Source organism: Eucalyptus grandis, chromosome 2, assembly GCF_016545825.1.
Source record: "Eucalyptus grandis isolate ANBG69807.140 chromosome 2, ASM1654582v1, whole genome shotgun sequence".
In the NCBI taxonomy this organism is placed as follows: domain Eukaryota; kingdom Viridiplantae; phylum Streptophyta; class Magnoliopsida; order Myrtales; family Myrtaceae; genus Eucalyptus; species Eucalyptus grandis.
Genome location: NC_052613.1, coordinates 12,860,928 through 12,888,406, shown reverse-complemented (window position 1 = coordinate 12,888,406; position 27,479 = coordinate 12,860,928). Strand labels below are relative to the sequence as shown.

The following is a 27,479-nucleotide window of genomic DNA, read 5'->3' as shown; positions in this document are numbered from 1 at the left end:
AAGATAATGCTATAGTAGTCACTGGTCATTAAAGCAGAACTTAAATTCCACATTTAAAAACAAAAGGATTTCCATATTTATTATGTGCAAAGCCCAATATTGCCCCATAGGCACAGATATTGGAACTACTTGGCATTATAAATTTCTGTAATTCAGGCTAGCATAACTATTCTATTCCAATATTTTGCAAGTTGGAACATTCACATCGGTTGCCATTCCATTATAAGTTATGTGTATGACAACATGCTCCTTGTAGCTGTAATTACCAAACGGTTCTATTGTATTTTCGATGTAAAGACCACATTACGATAAGTTCTATTAGTGCAAGACAATGACAAGCTAACTGGAAAAAGCAATATAAGTCATAAAGTGGAGAAAAATGAGTAAACTTACCAAATGATTGGATGGCTCATCAAGCAAAACTATGGAGGCTCCCGTATCTCGCAAATGCAGCTCGATTTTTTCGACCACCTATTTATGGTCAAAGCAACATGTTATATGTGCAATAACATCCAAAAAGCCATGGATAAATTACGGAGTGAACCGCAATTCAGATTACAAATTAACTAACCTCTAATAGAACTTCACAACGTCATACACAATTACTTCAACAAAAAATTTACGTATCCTATAGTAGCAGAGAGGGAGGAGATGTATCAAACAAGGTATATATTGGTTGAACTGCAAGATTTCCAGTTACACCAAAGGAACACAAGTGAGATCGAAGCTTTTGTTCCAGAACTCCCTGCAGGTAGAATGCCGCATAAGAAGGTAATATCAGATAAAATGACATAATGTATGATGAAATCTTATACGGCGGTGGAGTAAACGCAAACAACTGATACTGTAAAGAACTGAATAGATTTTCCTCAGAGGTCACTACTAACAATGCAAACAAAGAGGGAGGCAACATATCGTTACAATCTCAACCAATTAAGCATGAGATTATTGGCTGAAAATTTTTAGCAAGCTGTAAGTAATAGTTCCTAACCCAACAGTGATCAAGACCCAAACGGAAGGTGGTTTATGAATATTGATCCTATCATGAATTGGAGTTGTATCGAAAGCTTGGAGCCATGAGCTGCCCTAAATAGACTGCTTAAAACTAAGAAGGATCATCATTAACAAAAAGAAGGTTCTTGATGATAAAGAAAACTATAAGTTATTAAAAAAAAATCCCCTTTCTTCACAATCATATCACAGCTTCCACATAAATAATCACGTTTTTGGATTTTGAGAGAGATTATTCTTATTTAGATCATATTCGCTAGAAGAAAATTTAGAACACATCAATGCACCAAATAAAACTAAGTGCTTCTTCATTTTCTGTAAATTGCAAAAAATGAGACGTGACATTAACAGCATTAGCCCTACCTCAAAAGCGTTTCCAAGTGATCGTTCCAAGGGGTTTTGCCAATACAAATCTCAAAGGTATTAGTGAGCTGGGGCACGAGAAAAAGATGTCGGGGAAGAGAACATACAACAAGCGCTGAAAATGCCGACGAATTTGATTGTGGAATGCTATGATTCTTGGTGATTCTCATGCAAAGCATAATGCATTTTCATTCATAGTTTGTACAGTGGGTTACTCAAGTGAAAAAATAAGTAAATTTTTTGCGCATCTAGTAGAGTTGAAGATATGTCATCAAGAGGCACCACCTTTGTGAGCATTTCGTCATACAATTTATTGTCCAACAAAACAAAGCAGATCCAACCCAACGAGAACACCCTCCCAACTGTCAATTTGGGAAACACCTCCACGGGAAAATATCAGTTCGTGTTATGCATCGAATTGGGGGAGCAGAATCCAAATTGATGCCTTGAAAACCAAAAACTTACATTGCATCAACGAATGAATCCTGACAGTTAACAAATGAAAGAGAAAATATAAAAGAAGTTGAAAGCATTACCTGAGGAATAAAAAGCAGTCAATGGAGACAAATCTTTTATCATGGCTCGGGCATGATTGATTTTACTTCATTGCATCCGACAGCTATCAATGCTGATGAAAGAGATCTCTTAGATGAGGGGCCAATAGTCGCCAGTGACATTTGAACATCTCGATTTTTCAGAATCTCGCATCCATATATGAACAAAAATTGTTGGGATTGAGGCCAGAACTGAAACAGGGGAGATGGTTGCCTGTAGAGGAGGCTGAATTACTTGCTGTTCGAAAGAGAATTGCGGTGGCTAAAGAATATCATCATCATCAACCTTCGCAAGCCAGTGCAATCGGAGACTAAAGGAAGCTCTTGCTAGATATTCAAGCAGCTAATTATCAATTTTTCAGCTCTGAATTTCAGCAGTACTTCAACACGAGAAGCAAACGTCTGCACGCATCTGAAGAAATTACTTCGTAATTAAGCATCGAAATGAAGAACAGAAACACGAAATCGATGCATTCAAGACGAAAGGACTTACCCGAACCCTTAGAAATCCGACCGTAGATCGAAGGGATTGAATCGCGGCAGTTAGCAAATGACAGCAAAAGTGGATCGATTTCACTTCATCGGATCTGAGAACCCAATCGATGCCGATGTGGAGGATTTCTTGGATTTCCGGAAATTCATGCGGAGCATCTCCATGAGGAAGTATCGATTTGCATTGAGCATCGAGTTGAGGAAACAGAATGGAAACCGATGCCTTCAAGACCATAAACTTACCCGAGCCCTAGAAAATATGACCGTACCAGGATGAACCAATTTATTGGATCCGATCGCCATCAATGTAGATGCAAGGGATCTCTTGGATGAGGGGCCAATAGTCGCCGGTGTGTTTTGAGCATCGATCTTTCAGATTCTCACATCCGTCTATCCACAATCGTTGGAGGGAGGGAGGGAGGCCATCCTCTGGCAAGTACCTCAGATTCTCGCATCTATATATATACAATTCTTGGAGGGAGGGAGGGAGGCCATCCTTTGGCAAGTACCTCAACTTCGGGCAATCTACAATCCATAAATGTTGGAGAGAGGAGAGATGGTTGCGAAGACCGCTTGATAGACTTTCCACATTCCTCATATCTCTCAAGTGAAGTTGGGTTAGAGAGGAAGGAAAGAGAAGACTCCAGGCATACTCGTCGTCTCCCTCCGAAGGAAACCGCACCTTGTCTCCCTCCCCTCCCATGCTGTTTCCCTCCATTAGCAGACGCTCGAGGGATGTGAGCATGGGTAAGCCCCATTCTCTCAGCGGTTGCTTCATATTCTTGCACTCCCAAATTGAAAAATCCCGCAAATTGGGAGGCAAACCTCCTTCGGGCAAGCATCTGATATTTTCACAGCCCGAAATATATAGCCAGCGGAGGGACGTAAGATGATGCCACTCCTTTGGTAGAGACTTCATCTTAGGAAGCGACCAAAGAACAAGTGTCACCAGGGTGATGGGAAGGGGAGGGAAGTCCTCTATCTCCAATGCTGGACACCCCCATAGTGTCAAATAAGTGAGATGGGAGAGCGTGTGAAGACATCGTGGTAGACTCACCAAATTCTCGCATCTCTCTATAAACAAATAATCCAGCGATTCTGTTATGATCTCTTTGAGGGACTCCACCCCCTCACACTTCTCAATAATAAGAGAAGTAAGTCTACCCTTGGCAAATGAAAATGATATCAAAGAATCACATTCACTTATTTTAAGAAATTCAAGTTGAGATATCAAGTTATTGTTACTGGGGTCATCTTGAGAAATTATTAGTCCCATGATTTTTGGACAATTCTCAATTTTCAAAACTCTTAATGTGTACATCTTACTTGGAAGCTTTTGTAAACTTGTGCAATTTCTCAATTCCATCTTTTCAAGGTTGTAGGATAGCTCCATTTCTCCGTCTCCAGCCACAAAAGATGTGAATTGAGGACAACTATCAATGACTACACTCTGAAGGCAAGCAAGATTTTGCATCTCATTTCCATTTTGCCACAAGTGTTCTAGCTTGTCACATTGTCTTATATAAAGCTCCTTTAGCTTAACCAAGTAACTCGTAAACCCATGATCAAGGCAAATAAGCTCTGCAAGATTCTTAATGTTGAGAATGGTCAAAGAGGTTAGGTTGACCAAGATTTTTAAGATCTCCTTGTTACAATCCTTAAGGGATAACTCACAGAGAGATGGGAGGCAAACCACATTGGTTGAGCTATTCAAATGTGGGCTTGAATGAATTTCTAGCTTCTTGAGAAGATCAAGTTGACCAGGCAATGTCTTGACCAATGAAAGACATCCCCGGACAACTAGATGCTGAAGACAAGAGAATGGGACATCTTCTTCTTGACCCCCAACACAGTGGGACCAATCCTTCCATGCCAACATCTCTTCCAACTTCAAAGTTGTTAATGATGAAAAAGGCTTTTTGCCTCCGTAAAATTCAGGACCTATCTTGCTTATTGCATGTAGACCTTCAAGAGATAATTCTCTAAGTGAAGGTAGTTGTCCAAGTGGTGGAAGCGATGTGACATTAGGACAGTCCCGTAAGCATAACGAAACTATCTTAGAATAAGATGGACCTTCTAACCATGAGGGGAATCTTGCACCACCATAGTACGAGATAGAGAGATGTTCAAGATTAGTGTGAGGTCGCAAAGAGTGAAGCACCAGTGCTTCGTGCTTCTCATTCCGCATATTTCCAAAATTTTCACCCCAATGCAAGAATAAGTTGCTAAGGCCTCTCTTTCCAATTAAATTAGCATCGACTGCATCTCTGACTTCTTCCACCTTTTGCAATTCTGATATGAACAATTCTCCTTGAAGGTATGGCAAGTTCTTTAACTCCTTTAACTGTGACCCTTTGTTTGATCCTACCACAAACTTGGACAAAATCATAAGATTCTTCAAATTACTGATATTGAATGGCATCTCCTTTAGACTCCTTGTGTCTCTAATATCAAGAAATTGTAAGTTGACCAATTTTGTGATTCCCTGAGGCAACAAAGAAAGCTCTTGACAACCTTTTAAGATCAAAGCTTGTAATTTGCACAAGCTGCCGATTGACTCAGGTAGCCTTTTTATATCTGTGTACGAGAAATTGAGATAGCGAAGATATTTTAAATCACCAACACAATCCGGAACCTCTATGATGGAACAATGACTTAAGGAGAACCCCCTTAAGTACTTCAATTTTGTTAGCAAGTCATGTAGCACTTTGTTGGAAATGTGGAATTGGTCATCCCCACGATCATACAAGAATATTAAACTTCTTAGTACCTTCATTTGATAATATGCTCCTATGCATTTTGATGAAACATATGGCAACGAGGTGAATGATGCATAACGAACTTTCCCGGGAGATGCATCATCTTCATCATATGCCAGCTGAGACTCAGAGTTAAAGCATGTCCCACCCGCAATTGACTTTGCTAGATCATTCAAAAGATCATGCATTGAAAACTTAGTCGCGTTGACACTTGATTGTTGAAGAAACGATCTAGATACTAACTCATCGAAGTGAGCTCGTCCCCATTTCAAGATATTATCCTTTGATCTTCCTCCATCAAAAAAACCCTCTGCTATCCATAAGTGCACCAGCTCATCCCTCTTAATTTCATAATCCTTGGGAAATATTGCACAATAAACAAAACATCTCTTCAAATATGAAGGAAGATGGACATAACTCAATTTCAAAACTCGAAAAACCTCATCATTTTCTCCCATTGGAAGATCCCACATTTTGTTGTTTAAGATAGCTTCCCATTGATCAGGATTCCCTCTATCACGTAGAAGACCTCCCAATATCTTTGCCGCCAAAGGTGAACCTTTACATTTTTCGGCTATATTCTTGCCTATTGTTTCAAGATCTGGGTGCCTCTCAAAACTTGTCGTTTTAAGAGCATGGAATGCTAATAAGCTTGTACAATTATCAAGGGACAACTCCTTCAAAGGATATGACAAAGCTCCTGTTATGGAAACAACGGTATAGTTGCGAGTCGTTATGATGATCTTACTTCCTTTAGCCCCAGCTTCAAATGGCTTCAAGAGGGCGGTCCATTGTTCGTAGTTTTCATTCCAAACATCATCTAAAACCACAAGAAACTTTTTCCCTGATAGACTATCCTTCAACTTAACTTGAAGCCTGTTAAGATCTTCACCCTCATTAGACACCTCAGTGATAGACCGCAAAATAGTCTTAGTTATGTCGAGAACATTAAAAACATCTGAAACACAAACCCATGCTCTCTTCTCGAAGCAGCTACTCACTTTGACATCATTGTACAATCGTTGAGCCAATGCCGTCTTTCCAATACCGCCCATCCCTACTATGGGGACTATACTTAGCGTGGTATTGACATTTTCGGCTTCACCAATCAATAGTTTAAGTATTTCTGCTCCTTCCTTCTCCCTGCCAAAAAATTGAGGCTCTGGCAAAGAACTACTGGGGAGCCTTTTGTCGGTGTGGTCAGATCTATGCACAACACTCTCTATCAAGTTTAGATGAGTTTTCATGGTGACAATCTCTTCCAATCTATTAGATATATTTTGTACCTCAATTTCAGACATGAGTGAATGCGGGTTTGGATTTGATGTGGAGGATTTATGTTGGCTAATGAAAGGGAACTTCCATTTCACCAGACCTCCGCTTGTGCTGGATTCTGCCTTTGACTTGGCTTGGGTGGCTTCAATGGCAAACTCATCAAGCAAGTCTTCCATGTCATAGGCCAAGTCCCTAACATCATCTAGCCATAGCTTCACTGGGCCTTTATTGGTCAATTGCTTGTCCTCTGCATCACTCAACACTGCATTGATTATAACCAGCATCTTCTTCCACTTATGAAACAGGTCAATGCTAATTCCAGAGAAGGGCGGTGCTCCTTCCCTTTGTGCATGGTCCAATCCCAGAGAAGCCAACTTCTCGAATAGGACTTGAAGGAAGGCACTCAAAAGGATCTCCCCAATGGCCATGGGTGAATCCGTAAACTGTAAAGAACAACATGCGTTATGGTGAAGCAAAGTGATAATGAGCTGATGGAGAAAGAAAATGGGTGAATCAGTCACTCTAGAGAACAAGGGTCATGGCGAAGCAAAATGACAGTGAGCTAATGGAAAGAGAGAAAACTAAAGTCCAGGAAGACTAAGACCTTCATGGATGCACATCAATGGTTAGAGAAATCAAAATAAAATACTTTTCGCTGTCAGGTATTTGTCTCGTAATGTTTAAAGATTACCTTTGTCTATTAAATAAGGAAAACAAAGCATGTGCTTTGGGCTAAACAAGAAAAAGGGTGGGTCAAGCATACCAACTAATCCATGAACCGGTAAAGAATCACCAAATAACAATATATAATCTAGTGGAAACTATACTACACACATCACACTAATGGAAAGGAAAATTGTGTTTAAAAAGACCACGATTCTCCTATCAAGCGATTCTTAATCATTTACTACTACTTGAGCACCCTTTAGCAAATCATTGCCGCCCATCTTGTTGCAAATTTTCAGCATTGTGACTACCGTTTGAGCCTACATTAATCAAATACAAAATATGCGATCAAAGAGCGGAATCTCTTAGGAAGCGTGTGCTCTCCACCCAGAAAGCATGTGCTGTCCATCCAGTCTTTTCATTTATTTATCTACATCTTTCTGTGTAGCAACAGGGCATCTTCTTTTCATTAATCATCATGGGATTCGTAACCGTTCAAAGAGCACGGGCTCTCCACCCATAACGCATGTGCTCTTCATCGAAGATTGGCCTTAGCAGTAGGGCACGCATCTAGAGATAAAGATTAGCCATTTTCTTTTTGTCCATGACGGGCGCAACCCAATGACATTGGCTTGACTTAGAGGGAGAGGTCCGTTGGAACGAGAAGAGATGCATTGCACTACTCCAAGTCACATTAACTTTTAACATTGGATTAATCAACAGACACCCGCCGAAGAAGACTTGTTCATTAGACAGGGTATTTTGGAATCGTTCAGAAACCATGTGCTCTCCATCCAGAAAGTAAGTCCTCTCCATCCAGCCTTTTCATTTGTTTATCTTAGATCGTTTTGTACAACAGAGGAATGCATTCATTAAACATTTTGTACTCGGCATCGTTTGGAAAGATGTGCACTTCACCCAGAAATCACGTGCTCTCCATCATGGGCAATGGTGATGTGATGATTCTGATCGGTACGAAGAACAAACAAGAAGGTTGCTTCCAGCAATGTTTTTCCTATTTGCCGTGGGTGAAAGCACGTGTTCCTCTTTTCTTTTTGTCTTTCATTGATCTACGATTAAGAAAAAATGACGAGTTTTCCACAATTTGATAACATCATAATGAAAAATTCACAAGGAGGTTAGAGCCACATTTTTCTGTTTGACCATATGAATTTTTTTTGGGTCTAACATTTCACTTCTTTTAGGTGTTGACTTCGTCTTTTTTTTTTTTTGCCTTTCCATTCTCCGTATCATATCTTTTACTTTCTCATGGTGGGCATGCATGATGATAAATATTTACTTTTCATTCACACTTTTTTTCATGATTTTTTTGTAAAACATGTATTAAACCCTTAATTCGCCCATTACATGCAGCATCGGTCTCTCTCTCCCCCCTCTCTTTCGGGCTCAAAGGAAAGAAAAAAGATGGAGCAGAAATTAATGGAGTGATGTGTTCTTGGCTTCACAGCCCCACCAATTGATTCTATGTCATAACTTTATCTTTTGGACACCTGCAAAAGTTAAAATAAAAAAAGACCGGCTTTTGGGAGTGTACAACATAAAATGACAACTTGTGCTTTTTGGGGTTGAACAATATGTGAAGTCCGATTGACACGAGATTAATGTACATTATAAAAGATGAAAAATCTCAAAAACTTTTCTGATGTAGATATACCTTCTTTTTTTCCGAACAAAACACGAGCCTATGCGTGTTCTTTTCTAACAAAGCACAATTTTGATTTTCTAATTCAAAATTTAATTCTTTATCACATAAACTATATATTGTTCTTTATCAAGAAATAAAATACATGGATTAATTTCCTGCACTGAACTATCATTGGTAAAACAAGTCATCCCCACACAACACCCTGGGCACTTCGGCAGGAACTACTATGAAGTTTGAATTGCAACTGTATTGACTTAACTCAATTGATTATACTGGTATATATTAAAAGAATCCTAAATCTCAATCGCCTTGTTAATTTATTTTATCCCTTTTGGCTAATGGTAAATCCACTATATCTATAAAATAAGGACTTTTTATTATAAGAGTCTTTTGGTCAGATTTTATTAAAAGAGTGAATATGTGAAAAGACACAACAAAAGTTATTTATTTTATTTGACGCAGCAAATTATGGCAAACGTGACTTTCCCGAGAGTCTTTGCAGAAGAGGAATGAAGCTATCCTCTTATGATATTTATTGTTACTTCCCCAATTTCATGGACTAAAATTAGAATATATTAACGATGTGAAATAATTACTCTGCGAGAAGAATAACAATACGGATTCCATTATAAATTAATACTGTGATCTCGGTACTTCTAATCATGTAAAATTATTTCATATCAGTGTGTGTTTAGTAAAAAGAATAATGATAGAGAGATTAAAAATTAATCTTAACATCCTAATATTACTATCTAACAAAAATTGAAATAACAATTCTTTGTTATTAAACCTGTTATTAAACTTATCAAGTATTTCACATCAACTTCAATCAGGACTATAGGTAGGCATGCAATCGATTTAAGATCCAAACTTCTGTTGCTGCTGCTGCCTCTTCTTTTGCTCAAGATATTGTTTTTGCCTCCATTAATAGAAAGATTTTTGAAAGAATTTGCGGTTGCCCTCGTGTAATAAATGCCCACGAGATGCTTTAGGTAGCGAAGTTCTGCCTACATCAGTTTGAGGGAAAAAGAAAGCAAGATGTCTCTTACCTTTTCCGTGTAGACTTCCTGGAGTAGTCCAGTGAACGGGATTAGTATCAACGATAGCAATCCAGCAAGCACGAACGCTAGGTTCGGATGAGTAGGAGGAGAACACTGTCGAGCAGGGGGAGGAGCATGGGTTATGGTGAAGCAAAGTGATGAAATGAGCTAATGAAGAGAGAAAACTATAAAGTCCAATAAGACCAAAACTTTCACCTACTAAAAACATTAAACAAAGACCAAGACTTTCAAGGATGCTCACAAGTGGTTAGAGGGATCAAAATCAAAGTCTTTCATCCACAAGTGCTTGTCTCCTAATGTTTAGAGATTATTTTTAGATATCCGTAGTTTTCACAATCATATATTTGTTTATATATATATAGGAAGACCAAGACTTTTCGTTGTGACTTTTTGTTATACAACAAGTCATCATAGACGGCTAACTTTGTTTGTTCAATAAGGACAAAGCTAACTTTATCAATTCGTCCACATTGAAGGAAGAATCAAGGAACTTCCTGTATTTCCACAATATAGACAAATCATTTCAGTAAATTATTTTCTTAAACATATGCAAATCTTTAGCACGGTAACTGTCACATAATAGCCTACATTGATCGCATGTTCACCAATAAAGCAGAAACAAAGACATTGAAATCACAAGGATATTGAGCCTATATAGAGAAAATATGTGTGCGCTCGGAATTGATCATTGAAGAAAAATCACCTCTTATCCTTTGTTTTGGATGGCGACAAGAAAAGGTCATCTGTTTCATACACAAGCCAAAAGTCTTGATCCAAAACAGATTTCAAAAGGTGACTTTTTGTCGTATGACCACTTAGAGTGCACGTAGATTATCATAAAAAATTTATCACTTATGAGTGTTTTGTTGCCATTTTTATTTTTTTGCATCCATACATTCTTAGTAACCTTATGATTTCAATGTCTTTGTTTCATGCGTTATTGGTGAAAATGCCATCAATGCAGGCTTTTATGTGGCGGTTACGTGCTAAAAATTCACAGCAAGATGTGCAATAATAATTTGATGAAGGATGTTGAGGTAATAGTTGAGATCGGGATTGCTTAATAGGAGAATTGTGGTCCTTTGCATGATTTTCCTATTCATTAGTGTAATAGAGTATTTCTTGTAAATTATATATTAATACTTTTTGACTTGTCTAGTGATGAATGAAGCTGAACACAATGAATAGGACTAACAAATAAGCATCTTCGGGCAACTTGCACCGACTAAAATAAATGTTGAGATTCACCTAACAATGGCTATCATACAGCTGCAAGTCATCAAAGATAGCTAGACGGTTCAATAAAAAGAACAAAAATACAGTGCTTTGGGCGAAACAACAAAAAGAGTTAGGCACACCAACTAATCCACCGAGCAAGTTGCTTTATCTTATAGTGGAAATAGAAAACGAGTCACATCACCAACTAATCCCATTAAGCAAAAAGTTGCTTTGGGCTAACTTTTTCTGTTCAAACGCCCACAATTTCTCTCTCAATGATTCACGATCATCAACAGCTACAGCACCCTTCGGTAGATCATCGCCGCCCATCTTCATCCATTACAGAATTCCCGGCACTTAGAGGAAGGTTAACAGAGAGCGAGAAGGACGAGAGATAAAAGAAAAAATCAGAGAGAGAAGGGAAAATGGACAGAGAACCTTACGAAAAGCTGATCCTCGTTATTCTTTAGTGATTTCTTGCACCATTCGCTGTCATTCCTCGCTGTAAACCATCGTCAGTAGCTGCTCCCGCGTCAACCTTGTTCGGCTCTGTTTTTGGCTGGGAAGGTCTGAAGAGGCCAAATGTCCTCTGGATCTCCTCCGCTAGTTCTAGTTTCGTTCATGGACGAGTGTGAAAGCTTCAATTATTAACTCGTATGCTCATTGCTCTCCCGGCAAAGGTGACAAACCACGGAACCTCGGTTTCTGATCTGCCCTGTTTTGACGAGATTAAAGGCCGAACCATGTTGACTTTGCTAAATCATTTAAGATGTGAGTTGTTTCTCGATGATTGGAACTGATTTTTTTTGTGTTCGTAGTAGCTTCGGATCTTCCGTGTTCTGGGAATGGTTCCGTGAACGAATTGAGCATAAGAAGAAAGTGGAGGGCAAAGGATGGAGAATAAGAAGATAGGGCTTTATATTGGAAAATAGAATCAGTGTGGGTTCAGGGCTTAATCCATCTAGAAATTAGGCTTAAGGTAGGCTTGATGCGTTTAAAAAGGTGGGCTTATTGCAGTCGTCTTTCAAGATGGGCTTAACAGGAGTGTATCTGAAATTGGGCTTTGAAAGTTCTTTTTAAATTGAAGTGGGCTTGATATAGGAGCCCAGTGATGTCCCAAGCTAAAGATCCAAAACCCGTGAGACCAGAGATGCGACCCAAGTTCCAACCGGGCCCGGGGACCCGAGTCCCCATTTACCAGAAATAAATCTATACAATTCGAAAAAAGATCAATTAAAGAATGATTAGGTCTTGGTTAGGTTATTAGTAGGGATGTGTAAGGAAATCAAAAATCACCAGAAATCGAACCGGACCAACCCATAACTAATAGTTTCCATGAAGACTAATTTGATTTCCAATTCTAATTTATTAGAACCAGTAAGCACCATATCAAATTCTAGTTTCGTGTGTGAAATTGACCGTCCATTCAGATTAGACTTGTATACATATTTTTTTTTTTTTTAATTCAATTACTTAATTATTTTATAATATTCCGATCAATATATTTGTAGCGCCAAAGTAGAAGTAGCTCGAGCTCCGTAAGGTTCGAGCTCTTTCAACCCTTCGAACTTATGCAGCGCTAGCCCGTTCAGCCCGGGGGGCGATATCTTCACCTGCAAGCACTCCAGCCCCACCAAACTCCCTAGCTCGCTCGGGAACAGGTTCACCTCGTTCGCGAAGAACTTCAGCGTCTTCAGCCTCCGCAGTTCCCCGACCCACTTCGGGAGCAAACTGAACTCGTTCTTATACAAATACAGGTCCTTCACCGCGGAACCGTTCAAGGCCGGAGACAGCAGCGGGTACTCCAGGTTCTCCCCGGACACGTCGAGGCACAAATCGTCGTCCGAACCGGCGCCCCCGCCCTGGCCGGCGGCGGAATCGCGGGTCGGGCTCGGGGGCTCCGGGTTATCGGGCGGGGCGGCGTCGCACTCCCCTTGCATTGCGGCGGACCACCCCCGATTCGACTCGATTCGATTCTATTCGATTCGAACGAGAAGACGAGAAGACGAGAAGAAAAATCGAGACTTCGGGAAGGAAAGAGGGATTTCGCCGAGGAGAAGGGGACGATTCTCGGAACGACGCGCGGAATTTCGAAGAAACCAGCGGGTAAAGGGAAGGGGACGGCGATGGAGGTTTCGCAAGGAGGAGGGGAAACCCTAGAAGACGACGACGACGACGACGACGACGGTGGTCTTTTTTGGTCAAAAGAGAAAACGGGAAGGAAAAGGGAGCGGTGGGCGGATAAAGACGGAAAGCGAGGATGAAAAGTCCGGAATGCCCTCCCATTTGAACCTGGGCCAGGGCGGGCGGGGCGTGAATTTCGGGTTTGGAGGAGGGCGTTTCGGGGAAATCGGGTTCGGCGCCCGAACCCGCGATGGGTTCTCTTTTTGAATTTTGTTGTTTCTTTTTATTTTCCTGGTGCGAAAAAGGAAGGGGAGGCTGCCGTTGGTAAGAAATTTCCCAAGAATTACGTCGCGGTGCTTAGAGATTACGCGTGAGGCTAAGGTCCTAGATTGAAAAACCAATTTAATTCGTACTGAGTTATTAACCCATTTTCATCTAATTCAATTTTAATGATCTAAATTCCACCCAATCTTGATTCAGAAGCGACGAATTAAATTATTAGAGTGCATTTAACATTTTCACCGGAGTTAGAAATTTATCTAATATAGCACAAGAAACTATTTCTAGAAAAATATATATGATATAAATATTTGCTCTCGTGTAAAATAAGAAATATGAAAAATACTTGAATTGTAAATTCTATAGGAAATGCGTAATTTGGTATTCTAACTTCTAGTTTCACAATGAAGTTACATTATCAAATCCTTTTATCGTAAGTGTGGCGACTATGTTGGTGTAGGTGTAAGAGACAAACAATTGGTTTAATTTCAAGCATCATAATATACTCCAAAATATGCAAGATTTTATAAATCATTAACAAATTTTTTTTTTTTTTGTATTAGTTAGATTATAAAGGGGTTGACTTATGACATACCAAAACCAATATTTCTTCTTATTTCTAGAGGGAAAAATTTCGATTCCGCTAAAACCTTTTTCTATTTTAGGATTTTTAATACAATCATTTCCAGCACTCGAAAATTGAAAAGAGATCAAAATAAAAATAAAATAATATAGGCCAATGGTGCTTTGGGCCTGAAACCAACAGAGAAAGTGACCACCGATTCCAAAGTACCTTCCTTTGATTAGATATGTCAATAGCGGGTTCTTTCTAAACTTATTAAAACCCATCATTGGGTAGGAGTTATTTTATTAGATCCATTTGAACCTTTATTTAAGCAATCCATAGATCATCCATCCTATTAAATATGAATTAAAATATGGGTGCGTAACCCAATTTGCCATCTCTACTAATCACATGTACGACACAGGGGAAAAAGCTCAAGGTGGACTTGTTAAGGACGAAATGGCGACGAAATGGCAACTATGGTGTTTAAGTTTTAAATCGATACAACCTTTTTTCTAGTATTTTTTTTAAATAAATGAATAGTACATTTGAGTTCTTTTGGAGGACGATAATGCCAAGTTTGGAAAAGGTGTAGAAAGTGGGGCAATGAAAATACGAATGCAAAGTTGAGAAGAATTCGAAAACTTTGTGAGAGTAGCCTTGCCAATCAAAAGATCTTTCTAGAAAACAGAACTTTTTAATGAAGAAGATGAGCAAATTGGTTGCCACCAAGGAGGAGGGAGGGCCACGTCCCTTACTAAAGCTCAAGTCGACTTAGCTCTCTACATTCGAATGGCCGAATTCAACCATTAAAACGAATTCCAAAGCCCAAAGTAGGATTACACACTTCAAGTAGAGGTGGCAATATGGGTATGCACATTGCACGAGTTTGAAATGTACCCACTTTAATTGTATTGCTGAAAATTGGAACCTAAGTTATGTGGATATGAGTTGGGTTGGAATCTGGGTTGGGTATTAGCTATTGAAAAATATATTGCACAAAAGTGGGTCAATATGAGTCAAACAACTTGATGAGGGTTGGATCATTTTCGATCAGACCCAAATCAACCCGATCTACCTCTTTAACATGTATTAGTTTAAGAAAGATTGCACGATAAAATTGACTTCACAAGAATATTGTTGTTGCATGTGCTTTATACAGACTTACAATTTTACTGTTACATACTAGCTACATAGCACGCATTTATGCATATCTAAAACAAATATATATATATATATATATATATATATATATATATATATAAATGATTGTTGTGCAAGATAAATGTCTAAAGGTACAAATTCAATTAGGAAAGTTGAATGAGTGTAAGATGTGAGAAATTCTAATTCAATATCAGGTTATAAGATATTTATGGGATTGGTTTGACAATTATGTTGACCATCTTATATTGCATTGTCCATTTTTAAGTCTATACTGGCAAGATATATGTATTGACAAAAATTGTGTGTTTCATGAAAATTTTTAGCCAAAAATGGAGTTCGAAATATATTTACTTTACTATTTTCTTTTTTCGCATTTGCAATTCTAGAGATATTCTACTTACTAATAAAATGGATTTTATTATTACTAATTAAGTGTCTTTTTCATCAAAAGGAACAACCTATCCAAAAGAGTTAAGAAAAAGTTGCCAAAAAGGGAAACAAAAAATCTAGTTAAGAAACTACAAGACTTTTCATAGTTAGATGAACTCACAGAGAACCTGGTTGCTCTGTATCTCTTCTGTTACTGAAATCAAAGGACAGTAGCAACATCAACTTGCCGCCGGGCCACGTGCAGGCCCTTTCCTATCACCCACTAGTCACTCTGTCTTTCACAATTTATTCATTACAGCCAAAACTCAATGGAACGTGGTAGAAATCTTACATGCACCGAGTAATTTGCTGCTTACTTGGCCTTTGCAAAACACATCAGCAAGATTGCCTTTACTGGTAAATTTAGTCATGCTTTTCTCATTATGTGATTTTTAATCCTTTGTTGTTCTTTTCCTTCGTTTGGTGAACTTACTCTCACGTGATCGTGTCGCATGCTCTTTTTGACTCTCTGTTCATTTTCTCCCACAGTAGGATACTTTCTTGTCCATCATCCGTTCAGTTTGCTCTGATTTGTTCCTTCCCTGCACATTTTGAAGCTTTCTGTTGGGTCTACAGATGATGTTATGCATGTTGTACACCCGCTCATGCCCAATTCTCAAGATTCAGCTTTAGTTTGAATATGCAGCCGACAGTTTCTGTTTTTGAAGACCCTAACTTGAAGGCTTTTACTCTTGACAGACACACATAACTATTGCTCCACAACATCCCCATAGAGGATCCTCAAGAATTTTTCATTCTACCACATGATACTTTAACATCAGAGATTGAAGCAGAGAATTTAATGACAAGCTTATTGAGAGAGAAGCTCTGCTCCAAAGGGCTGGAAGTCGAGCAGTGCTGAGGCGAACTTCCAAAGGCAGTAAGAAGCGCTGATATTGTCAAACATGAAGTTCAGAACGCACTAGGCAACCTTTCTGGAGTTGCCCACAAGTTTAAAGGACATGGAACTTCAGGTATTCCATACTCTTTGAAGACAACCTGTGTGAATGACAAAAACAGTCGCATCTCATTGCAAGATGGCCTCTACGTATATTTGCTTATCACTTTTGAGCATTTGCTTTACTTCCTGAAAGACTTCATCATAGGAATCACACAAAAAAGAAAAGAGAAAAGAAAAAGACAAACAGATGCTGAAGAAGGATGAGAAGATAATAAGCAAGTTTGAGAACGACCTGCAAGACTCTTGGAAGGAGATGGGTGTCCTGAGGGGGATACTGCCGAAAGTGTTCCACGAAAGCGACCTCATGAGGGAGCAGGTGAAGTAGTTCAGCGAGAAGAACACGCTCCTAAACCCTGAAGGTCGCCATGTCGAAGAAGAAGATTGATGTTCCTTGACATGGATGCACTCTTTAAGGATGGACAGACAATAATGTTGAGGGATTTTCTCGCTGGAGTGATCGTTTGCTTACATTGCACCCTTCTTTTACTAGAGATTGGTTGATTGCAAAGAAATTCGGTACATCCTTTTCTTTTCTGGCATCTTAGTCTCGATGGCTTAAGAAAGAGCAGTTGATTCATCAAGAATAGATTGAGATCAAGGATTCATAGTAAAAACGATTGGTTGATTGTCAAAGAAAGCACAAGTAAATCAATCTGGCTGTACATGCATGGATGGTCTTTGCTAATATCAGATCGAACCAGTTTGACCTCCAGTTCAATTGCTAGATCAGTGAAACAGACCAGTTTTCAAAATTAGATCCACCCAGTTTTTGAGTCCTATGGGTAAAAAACTGAGCTCGGCATCTAATTTGTAACAACAAGAGAGAGAATGTCAATTATCATAGTGGAAGATAGGCTATGTTCTCCCTGATAGCTACTACCCAATCATCTCTTTGACCCAACAATTGAGATCCAAACGCAGGGTGGCAAGTTCATTTTCAGAATAGTGGATTAGTATTGCAGCATTCATTAAGTCAGGCCAATAACTGATAATGAACCGGTCACCATACATAGATTGCTTCCGATGTACTTGGTGGCACCAAGGCGAGTTGAGAGTTGCCAAATGCATCATCCCACACATTCTTTCGGAACCATTCATTTCAGGAGTTCCAGTGGCAATGTTTAGGATCAACGAGGAATAACATGGATCAGTCCGCCATTGGTTAACTTGGTTTATAGATGTAAGCAGAGTTTGTCTGATTAAATCTGTATAAATACATGGAACTTTGAACTTGCGAAGAAGAAGACTGCAAAGCAAGTTATCTTGACAGCTTGAATAAGAACACATGACCTTACAATGAATCATGAGGCTTGTATTCATTGTCAATTTCATGTATATCCATGAAGGAGCCATCTCCAACTGCAACATCCTCCAATTCACTGATGGCTTCTATTTGGTCAAGCTGCATAGGGGTGCCTCCATCCTCAGAGCTACCCCAAGAAATTCATTATCTTCCACATCCGATAAGTCTGTAAAAGTTTCTATCCTTTTCTTCTTCCCTCTATAACCAATAAGGCTTAAGACCTTTTCCTTCCAAATAACCAGCGGACATTTCTGAATCAGCTCCACACCTTCATAAGCTCCTGTCAAGAACACGCTAAACCTCTTCCCTCTCTCGGAGACATAGAAAATGCCAAAATGCTTCAAAAAGAGTCATCAGCTTCTGAGGCATCATGAATTCTCGTCGAAAGTGGGTGAGGTGATCGGTTACCAACCTCTTTTCCATTGTGAAGCTCAGTAACTCATGCATCACCGCAATGGCCCTCTTATCGAATTCTTTCGATCCAGGTTGGAGGCCATGTGCATCAGCATAAGGAGATAAGTAAGACCTTTTCTGAAAGTGCTCAATCTTCCCTCCATATCTATACACCTTCTTGTAAGTGGCAGGAAACTTCAAGGGGAAAGATAGGGAAAGCAACCCTGGAGCATGAGAGGCAGATTCTGATACCCCCAGTACGGCTTTCTCCAACTCTGTGATGGCCCAAGCAGGATTCCACTCTATGAGCTCGAGATAATCAACTTCATCCGGAGATTTAACCACTTTGAAGTGCTGTGGATACTCGTGTACCCACTTGCTCCTAAAATCAGCTGGCAAACCAAACTCTCTCCTGAAATGAACAATTTTGTCCAGTGGAAGCCGTTTGTCGACTGACATCATCAGCATCCTAGTCACATATTCAGCAGCCTTGCCAGAGTGTTCCCTAATCAATTGCTCCTCTTCCTCTAACAAGTCTTCAGCTTCTTTAGTCATTCCACACCACAATACCCCCTTCCGATCCTTACACAACTCAAACAGTTTTGGCGACTTCCGAATAAAATCCACTATACTGTGTGGCCTGGGCAAATTAATCTGATTCCGGCATCGATCCAGCGACCTCACAGGGATTATCATCTCGGGTTCCTTCTTCAACATTTCCATCAGAACCAACACCTTCGACACCACCTTATGCTTCTCGGTGGCGATTTCGAGATCATGGACCCTCTTGTCCTTGCTCCTATCTTGCACTCTCTTGCTGGTGGTCATGAATCTATGCTGTGGCCACGTAAGTAAAACCTCGCCAAAACTCCAGTTTCTTCTCAGGGTAGGCGAACGCACTGGCGAGGTGACAAAGCAACCGAACTCCCTTGCCGCGCTCCATTCATTCGAGGAGGCTACGGTTTTACAAATGATTCGAAGACGGGTCATCTCAAGATGCTAGTGTCTCGCTCCAAATTCAAGAAACAAGCCCAAGAAAAGCAAACGCCTCTCACTCAGGACAAACATCAAACACCTTATGTGCAACGGAACGAAGAACGAGGAACGAGGAACGAGGAGAACCCGGGACGACAGTTTTCGAGAAGATCGCCGTGAATGCGCGATTATAACACCTCTCTCGGATCGCTCGATCAGCACCAGTTTCGACTTCCACAGAAGCCGGTTGGGATTTCGGACGTTGTTTGTGCGGAGAACGAAGAAGAAGAAGAAGAAGAAGAAGCGAGGCGCGGAGAGGAGGGAAAGGGCCGTAGAGATGGAACGGCTAGTCGTTTTGGTTTTTGCGTTTGTCGTCGTGATAGAGACGATATTTTGATTTGAATAATTAAAAGAGCTTGAGGGTCTAATAAATGGTGATATATTGTTGCGATTTTATAAAATTGAGGTGTTTAAAGGAAAAAAAAAATTGAGGTGTTCGGAAATTACATGAAAAATACGATATTAAAATCATAATAATATTTGGTAAAAGAAATAAATTGAATCATATTAAAATAAAGCATTGTTTTTTTGTAATTTGTAGATAGCTGAATCTTTTCTCGATTTACATAAATTTAAAAACTTACTTAAAATAATAATTTTTAAGAAAAAGTATTGAAGAGATTACTAATCAAATTCTAAACATCAAACGTGCTTCATATTCGTCACCCTTTGCTAAATCACCGAGTTATAAATTTTAGGATGGGTGCCAACTTAGGCACAACACAACTAAATTAGGTCATGCACAAATATTTGATGAGCCATTTCGAATAACTTAGTTGTTGGTTCATATTTCCATGACTTTGTGAGTGGTAAGTATGGAGTTTAACCACAATATAGTTAAATCAAGAATTGACCACAATTCAAATCGGTTAGTTTCCTTACTTAAGAAGAACTTTATTTGATCAGATTTGAGAAAATTATAAATCACGTGGAACTAAAATTAGTATAAAATCAAGCTATTTCAAATTGATTATTCAATGGGAAAAAAAAAGTCAAGTCCAGTTTTCTCTCTAGGAATGGATTTAGAAAGACTATAAGGATTTATCAGATCCATCAAACCTCAATTAATAAGATCTATTTCAGAATAAACAAAACTTAATCGAATCTCCTTTTTCTTAAAAAAAGAAAAAAAGAAGAGAAAAGCCACGAGCTGTTCTTCCCCGCTTCCCGCCTCTATGCATAAGGTTCCCTCCAATTTGCGATCGTAATTCGAAAATCTCTTCTTGTGCGCAGACGCAGCGAACTCCATCGCCGATCGTCAAACTCCAACGTCGTGCATTTCCCGTCGGTGCAATCGCCGGCAACGATTCTGAGTTTCGTCTCGCGTTCTCTCGTCGATGCTCAGAGCCGAAGAGCAGAGCCACCGGCTGCAGATCGTGGAAAGAGAGGACGACGTCCACCACGAAGAAGACCTGCTCGAAACGATCGACAAACGTAAGTCAGGGGGCAAAACAGAGTGCAGGCAACCTGCTCTCTGTTCATCTCATCGCTTTTGTTTTCTCGTTGATGTTACGGTGCGGTCGTTTGATTCCGAGACGAGTATCGTGATCTTCTCGTCTCTGTTCTGAAGTCAAAAGCAAGATGCAAATGGCTCGATGGAACTATGAGTGTGAATCTCTTCGAATGTCGATATCAAGTGACTCTGAATGCTGCCAACTGGATGAGCTCGATTTCGGTTTGGTTCCTCAGTTTAGCTCGATTTTCCTGGAACATCACCGTGAATCCGTTAGTGTTTTTACATCTCGATCATTCCCTCAAACTTGTCGTGATTTTTTGCACGTGCAGTAGTTTTCAGTTTTCTTCTTCTGATCATACAAGAGCAATTCCAGCCTTTGTTATGTTACGTGACATTGGAATTGCACCATTGTATTGGTGACATAGCTGGATTAATAAGGAATATCCTAAGCTAAATTCATCAATAATCACTGTTGGAACGCTAGACTGTCAGTAATGATCTAGGAAATGCTTTTGTCCTGACATTCTTCATTCACCAGAAAACATAAGAGTTTAATGTGATGATTAAGCTTGAGTCTTCGTTGGGGGACGATTCTGGTTTGCTGAAATGCAGCAAAGTGAAGAATAATGTGAAGAGAAAATCAAAGACTGAGATTGAACAGTATCTCGAGCGTGTTAGGCGGAAAGCTCCATGTCTGCCGTGGAGGATCTGGAATTGGGAAGGAAGCTTGCCAAGAAGCTCAAGGTGAAAGGATGGAAAGCTACGGGGTTCAGGCGATGGAATGAATATGTTATTTAAAGGAATTCCTTCTATTCTTGATTCTTTTGAACAAGAAGCACCAGGGGTAAGAGAAAATCGTAGCGAAAGATTTGAATGTAAATCTTCAGGGAAAAAAAGTGAAATGTCCAACTTAGAGCATATGCAGGATGATGGAAAAGCTGTTCATGTTAAGGCTGGAGCCTGTGACTCAGTAGAAACCTCTTCATTTCAGCTCTCAAGTGAGTTCATGAGCTCTGCAGATTTCAATTCATTTCCTTTTTGTGATGTGATTGAGGAGAATGATACCGAGTTTCCATTCGACTTCCTCTTGAACTTGTGATTTTCTGTGCATACTATAGTTTTAGTTTTTTTACTTAATTGACAAGGAGTAATTTCCGCTACTACTTGAACACAACATGTCTAATTCACCTATTTGACGTATGTCTTTTAAATCGTGCAAGAGCAATTCGGCCTTTGTTATGTTACGTCACTTGGTAATTGCACCATTGGTACATCTATTTTCTGCGCATTTATGGCATATATGGATTAATAACAAATCTCCACTCGCAATGGCTTGATTATGGATACAAAGAAGGTATATCTAATCATTAGTCCTGAGAATTAAGTTGAGGTTGCTTTTTTGTTTTTTTTTGTTTTTTGGTAGCACTTAACTGGAATAAAAGGGTTATCTGAGGCAAAAGTGGACAAAAAATGCGAAGCAGCTGAAAAAATAGTGGTTAGATCCTCAATTCTTCTTGACCTGTGATGGTGGCTCCAATCAATTTGAACTAATATAAGCATCTTCGGAATACCTCAATGAGTTATTGACCCTTGAAATAAAGCCTGCAAATTAGCATGTGTTGCTCAAAGTACTTATAATTTCTTTATTTCCAGAGAAAGTCGGTTGTTCGCATCACAATTGGAAGCCAAGCCCTTGATGAGCTTTTAGGCGGTAATAGACTTTCTTTTGCAGACCGTGTGTCTTATTCTTCATGCGTTTCAACAAAAGCAAATTTCACTGGTTTGGCGATGTTAAACAGGTGGTATTAAAACTCTGGCAATTACAGAAGCATTTGGCGTATCGGGGTGAAAATCACAGTCCAAAGACATTACCTTTGATGAAATTTTAGTTGCTTTTGTTAGTTAGCTTTCTCAGAAAATGCTGCTAACATCACTTCAGGTCTGGTAAAACACAGCTGGCACATACTCTGTGTGTTACTACTCAGGTTGGTCTGAATTGGATATTAGGTTTCTGTCGTTAACTTCTGTTGCATTTTTTGTTCAGATAAACAATGCCAAAGAGTAACTTAATGACTGAACTTCTATGAAGAGTAAAGATGTGGGCAATCTTGGCATCAGAACGTGTGTATCAGGTGATTCTGGGAATATGGCACCCTCATTTTCTGTAATCTGCGATCAGTATACTGGAACGCATTTACATAACCAAGCAGGGAAAGGCCAGAAGAGTTTGTACCCTGTCAAAACTGAGTAAAAGTCTTAATTATTGTCCGACTTGGGCTTGGGTTGATCATTAGTCGAATGTCATTCTTGAAGATACTCTACTTATTTGCAAATCCTACTACAGTATATACCCTGTTTTCAATCGTTCTTTATTAGTGGCTTGTGGATTCCTTGTTCGTAAAAATTTTCAGCTGCCAACTCACATGAGAGGAGGAAATGGCAAGGTAGCTTATATTGACACACAATGAACTTTGTATCCTATGATAATCTGTCTGTATTTTTCTTGACCTTGACAAAGCTGCTTTTGTTTCATAAACGTGGTCTCTCTGTGTAAGCACACGTGCACTTTCTTAACTTAGTACACCTGAGGTTGTCCTGATCGAATTGTACCAATTGCCGAGAGATTTGGCATGGATCCTGGTGCAGTCCTAGATAATGTAAGCAATGCTTTCTATACTGGTGGCAACTCTTGCTTTTCTGGCTAGTGTACTTGCTGTAATCTAGTCTTTCCATGAATTTGAAGATCATTTATGCCTGTGCCTCTGCTTCTGAGCATCAGTACAACTTGCTTCTTGGTTTGGCTGCCAAAATGTCCGAAGAACCAGTCAAATTACCAGTAAGACACTGCTCGAGAATCAAACCCTAGATTTTGTGAGGTGTGGATGGTTGACCTATGGTGAGTGCCTTTTTCAAATTATGGATTTGGCGATTGCTTTCTTCCATGTGGATTTTACTGGAAGAGAACTTGCAGAGTGCCAGGTTGATTCTGAAACCATCAAATCATGCGAGTTGTTATTCTGCAGCTTCTCTGGTTTGAGATTAATGAATTTTGAATTGCAGCAAAAATTGGCACAGATGCTCTTACGTTTAATTAAGGTAGCTGAGGAGTCTAACGTAGCAGTGTACATGACCAATCAAGGTACTGCATCACATCTCATTTCTCCCACATAGTCCTGCATCCATTCAAAGTTCTTATTCGATTTAGCCCTTTGATGGTTGCACACCAACAAATAGCATTTTGGGGACTGCACTAAGCTCATACTAATTCTTGTAAATCTCAAGAAACCAGCTATTTGGTGCAAACTGGTGATGCATACAGTAGCTGCAGGCCTTGACATAGGAAAAGGATTTTATTTTTTCTATGACTGTCTTTGATTTATTTGTTTCAGTCGTAGCTGATGCATGCGAAGGTGTGTCATCAGACCCAATGAAACCTGCAGGCGGGCATGTTCTGGCTCGTGCAGCCACTATTAGGTTGACGTTTAGGAAAGTCAGGGGAGAAGCATGTCTGCAAGGTATTTGATGCCCCAAACCTACCCAAAGCTGAAGCTATATCCTTTTTGTGCCAAATCTTCCTCTAATTATATAATTTATTGAAACTTATCACATCATACTGCAGATACTGAGTAAAATATCTAGAAGTCTATGTCAAAATCTGTGAGAAAGTTGATACTGCATCTACATGGGGATTGGTGGGGACCTGATTTAAGCATGATACTCACAGTATACTTGATGTTGCCTAGAGATTCATGAACACGTTGAATACAAATTTTGTGCAGAGAAATTAAACAAAAAGAAGTGGATATCGAGAATTTTCCTCAGTAGGACTGGTATATTATTATTAGTTGTATTGCTATGTAGACGATGCACATCTATAAAGACCATCACTCAATTTCGTCGGAAAATTTAGCACGGGCTCATCTGTCAATAAGATGAGACTGAGATATTCCATATATGTTGAACTTGATAAATATACATTTTTTTTAGAAAACACCGGAGGCATCACTGGTGCGAAGGACTAAAGAAGTCTGTCCAACCAGGAAGGTAGGCGAAATGCTTGTTTTTTTTTTTTTTTTTTTTGGTGTTAACCTGAAATTTGATGTTAGTCATCGTATTGACAGCTAGAGGCATATAATGAGCTCCCAAGCACTTGTTCATTTCCTTTCTCTGCAATGGACACTTTGTCACCCTTGTCATAGCTTGTCCCTAAGTTTCATGTGCTGGACAACAAACCATTCATGAATGACATGAGATACTTTCTCTAACTGTGATGGTGACCCAAAAGATTTGTCAACTACATTGTCACCTTTGTGTATCAATTGCAAAATAAATTGTAAAGGTAAGGCCTAAGTGTCCTTTCTGCTGCTTCTATTTATGTTTAACCAATCGAATTTATATAATACAGCCTTATATGCTCTAAGAAACTTAATCGTGCATGGCATGCTATGGAAAGGTCATAGGACTTCATCAGGCTTGAAAATAGACGTAACTAAAAGAAAGTTATTCAGTGTCATTTCGAATAACTTCAAATGGAATGAAATTTGTCAACCACGGTGTTTTGTCATAAAGAAAAAAACATAACATTATCCACTATCGAGTGCAATATGTTTTTAACTCCACATAATAGCAGTTTGGTTTAAGGCTAAAAGTTTGTGGATATCGTAGTTTTTATGAGGCCAAGAAGAAATCTAATCACAATATTTGAAAGCTAATTATCCAACATCATCTCCATTGAGTTCGCAATAACCGAAAGAACTCTCTTGCAAAATGGCGTCCAGCAGATGCTAGCCCACGTAAAAAATCATGAACACAATTTATGTTATCAATGAGGTATAAGAAAGAACCGCCAAAAGCTGTGGAAATCCATCTATCGTTCAAACTAAAGAATGAGTCTTCCTATTTTCAAAGGTGATATTTAGGACAAATGAGGAAAAAGCTGGATCAGCCTACTAATGGTTTAGTTCACAGATGTAAATGGGAGTTTGTCTAATTAAATCTATATAGCAGATACTCAAAACTTCAAACTTGTGGAGAAAAATACTGAAAAAGCAAGTTATCTTGACAGCTCGAACACGAACATTTGGCCTTAAATTGAATTATGAGGCTTTTATGCACGGTCAATTTCACTAATATCCATGAAGGAGCTGTCTCCACCTCCAATATCCTCCAATTCACTTATGGCTTCGTCTTAGTCAAGCTGCATTGGGATGCCTTCATCCTCAGAGCTACCCTCATGGAAATCACTATGTTCCATATCCTATAAGTCTGTAAAAGTTTCTATCTTTTTCTTCCTCCCTTTATAACCAATAAGGCTTAGGACCTTTTCCTTCCAAATAACCAGCAGAGATTTCTGAATCAGCTCTGCACCTTCATAAGCTCCTGTCAAGAGCACACTAAACCTTTTCCCCCTCTAAATGCTTCAACTGGACCCTCGTCAGCTTTTGAGGCATCGTGAATTCTTGTCGAAAGTGGATGAGCTGATCGGTTACCAACCTCTTTTCCATTGTGAAGCTAAGTAAATCAGGGCAATTGCCCTCTTATCGAATCCTTTTGATCCAGCTTGGAGGCCACATGCATCAGCATAAGGAGATAAGTAAGACATTTTGTTAGTTGGTTTTGTCAGAAAATGCTGCTAACGTCACTTCAGCTCTGGGAAAACTCAGCTTGCACATACCCTGTGTGTTTCTACTCAGATTGATCTGAATTGCATTTTAGGTCTCCAGCATTAACTTCTGTTGTATTTTATGTTTCCTAGATGAACAAGGCAAATGGTAACCTGGTGATTGAATTTCTCATAAGGAAATACAGTTGTGGTTGATCGTGGCATCAGAACGTGTGTATCAGGTGAGTCTGGGAGAATGGCACTGTCATTTTCTGTAATCTGCAGTCAGTATATTGGAATGCATGATATGCAGTGGTTCAAACCAAGTAGGGAAGAGGCTAAGAGAACGTAGTTTGTCATAACCGTTAGAAAACTACAACAGTATTTCCCCTCTTTCCATCACTCTTTAGTTATGGTTTCTGGATTCCATGATCCTAACAATTTTTCCAGCTGCTTACTCACATGAGATGTGGAATGGCAAGGCAGCTTACGTTGATACAGATGGAACTTTGTATCCTAAAATAATCCGTCGGTCTTTTACTTAACCTAGAAAAAGCTGCTTTTGTTTCATACTGGGCTTACGTCCAAGTAAGTGCATATGCACTTTCTTGACTTGGTACACCTGCAGTTGCCCTGATCGAATTGTACCAATAGCTGAGAGATTTGGCATGGATCCTGGTGCAGTCCTAGATAATTTAAGCAATGCCTTCCACACTGTTGGCAACTCTTCCTTCTTTTCTGGCTAGTGTACTTGCTGTAATCTAGTCTTTCCATGAATTTGCAGATCATTTATGCCCGTGCCTGTACTTATGAGCATGAATACAACTTGCTTCTAGGTCCGGCTGCCACAGTGTCTGAAGAACCATTTAAATTATTGGTAAGACTGCTTGAGAATCAAACTGCACAGATTTTGTGAGGTGTGCATGGCTGACCTTGGGCGAGCAATATATTTCAGATTAGTGGATTCAGTGATTGCTCTGTTTCGAGTGGAGTTGACTAGTAGGGGAGAACTTGAAGAGTACCAGGTCAGCTGAAACTGTCAAATCATGTGAGTTGTGATTTTTCAGCTCATCTTGTTTTGACACTAATAGATTCCGAATTGC

The 27,479-nt window shown here is 39.5% G+C and overlaps 2 protein-coding genes and 2 pseudogenes across 3 annotated transcripts in view; 1 reads left to right on the top strand and 3 right to left on the bottom strand.

The window, feature by feature from the left end:
* LOC104430604 (ABC transporter F family member 3-like) overlaps positions 1-27,479 on the bottom strand; it is a 38,267-nt gene that overhangs the window by 2,521 nt on the left and 8,267 nt on the right. The gene's annotated exons all lie outside the window — the stretch shown is intronic.
* On the bottom strand, positions 2,704-10,066 carry LOC104423286 (putative disease resistance protein At3g14460). The gene is made up of 2 exons (XM_018867885.2): positions 9,836-10,066; positions 2,704-6,897 (listed from the first exon to the last, which is right to left on the bottom strand). Exon 2 carries the CDS (start codon positions 6,880-6,882, stop codon positions 2,704-2,706), a length of 4,179 nt encoding a protein of 1,392 aa, XP_018723430.2. The 5' UTR covers positions 6,883-6,897; positions 9,836-10,066.
* On the bottom strand, positions 17,977-19,365 carry LOC104422564 (annotated as a pseudogene).
* On the top strand, positions 19,439-24,355 carry LOC104434555 (annotated as a pseudogene).

Bases quoted from the DNA above. Each gene is read 5' to 3' on its own strand.
- LOC104423286 (XM_018867885.2), bottom strand. From the start codon at position 6,882: ATGGCCATTGGGGAGATCCTTTTGAGTGCCTTCCTTCAAGTCCTATTC.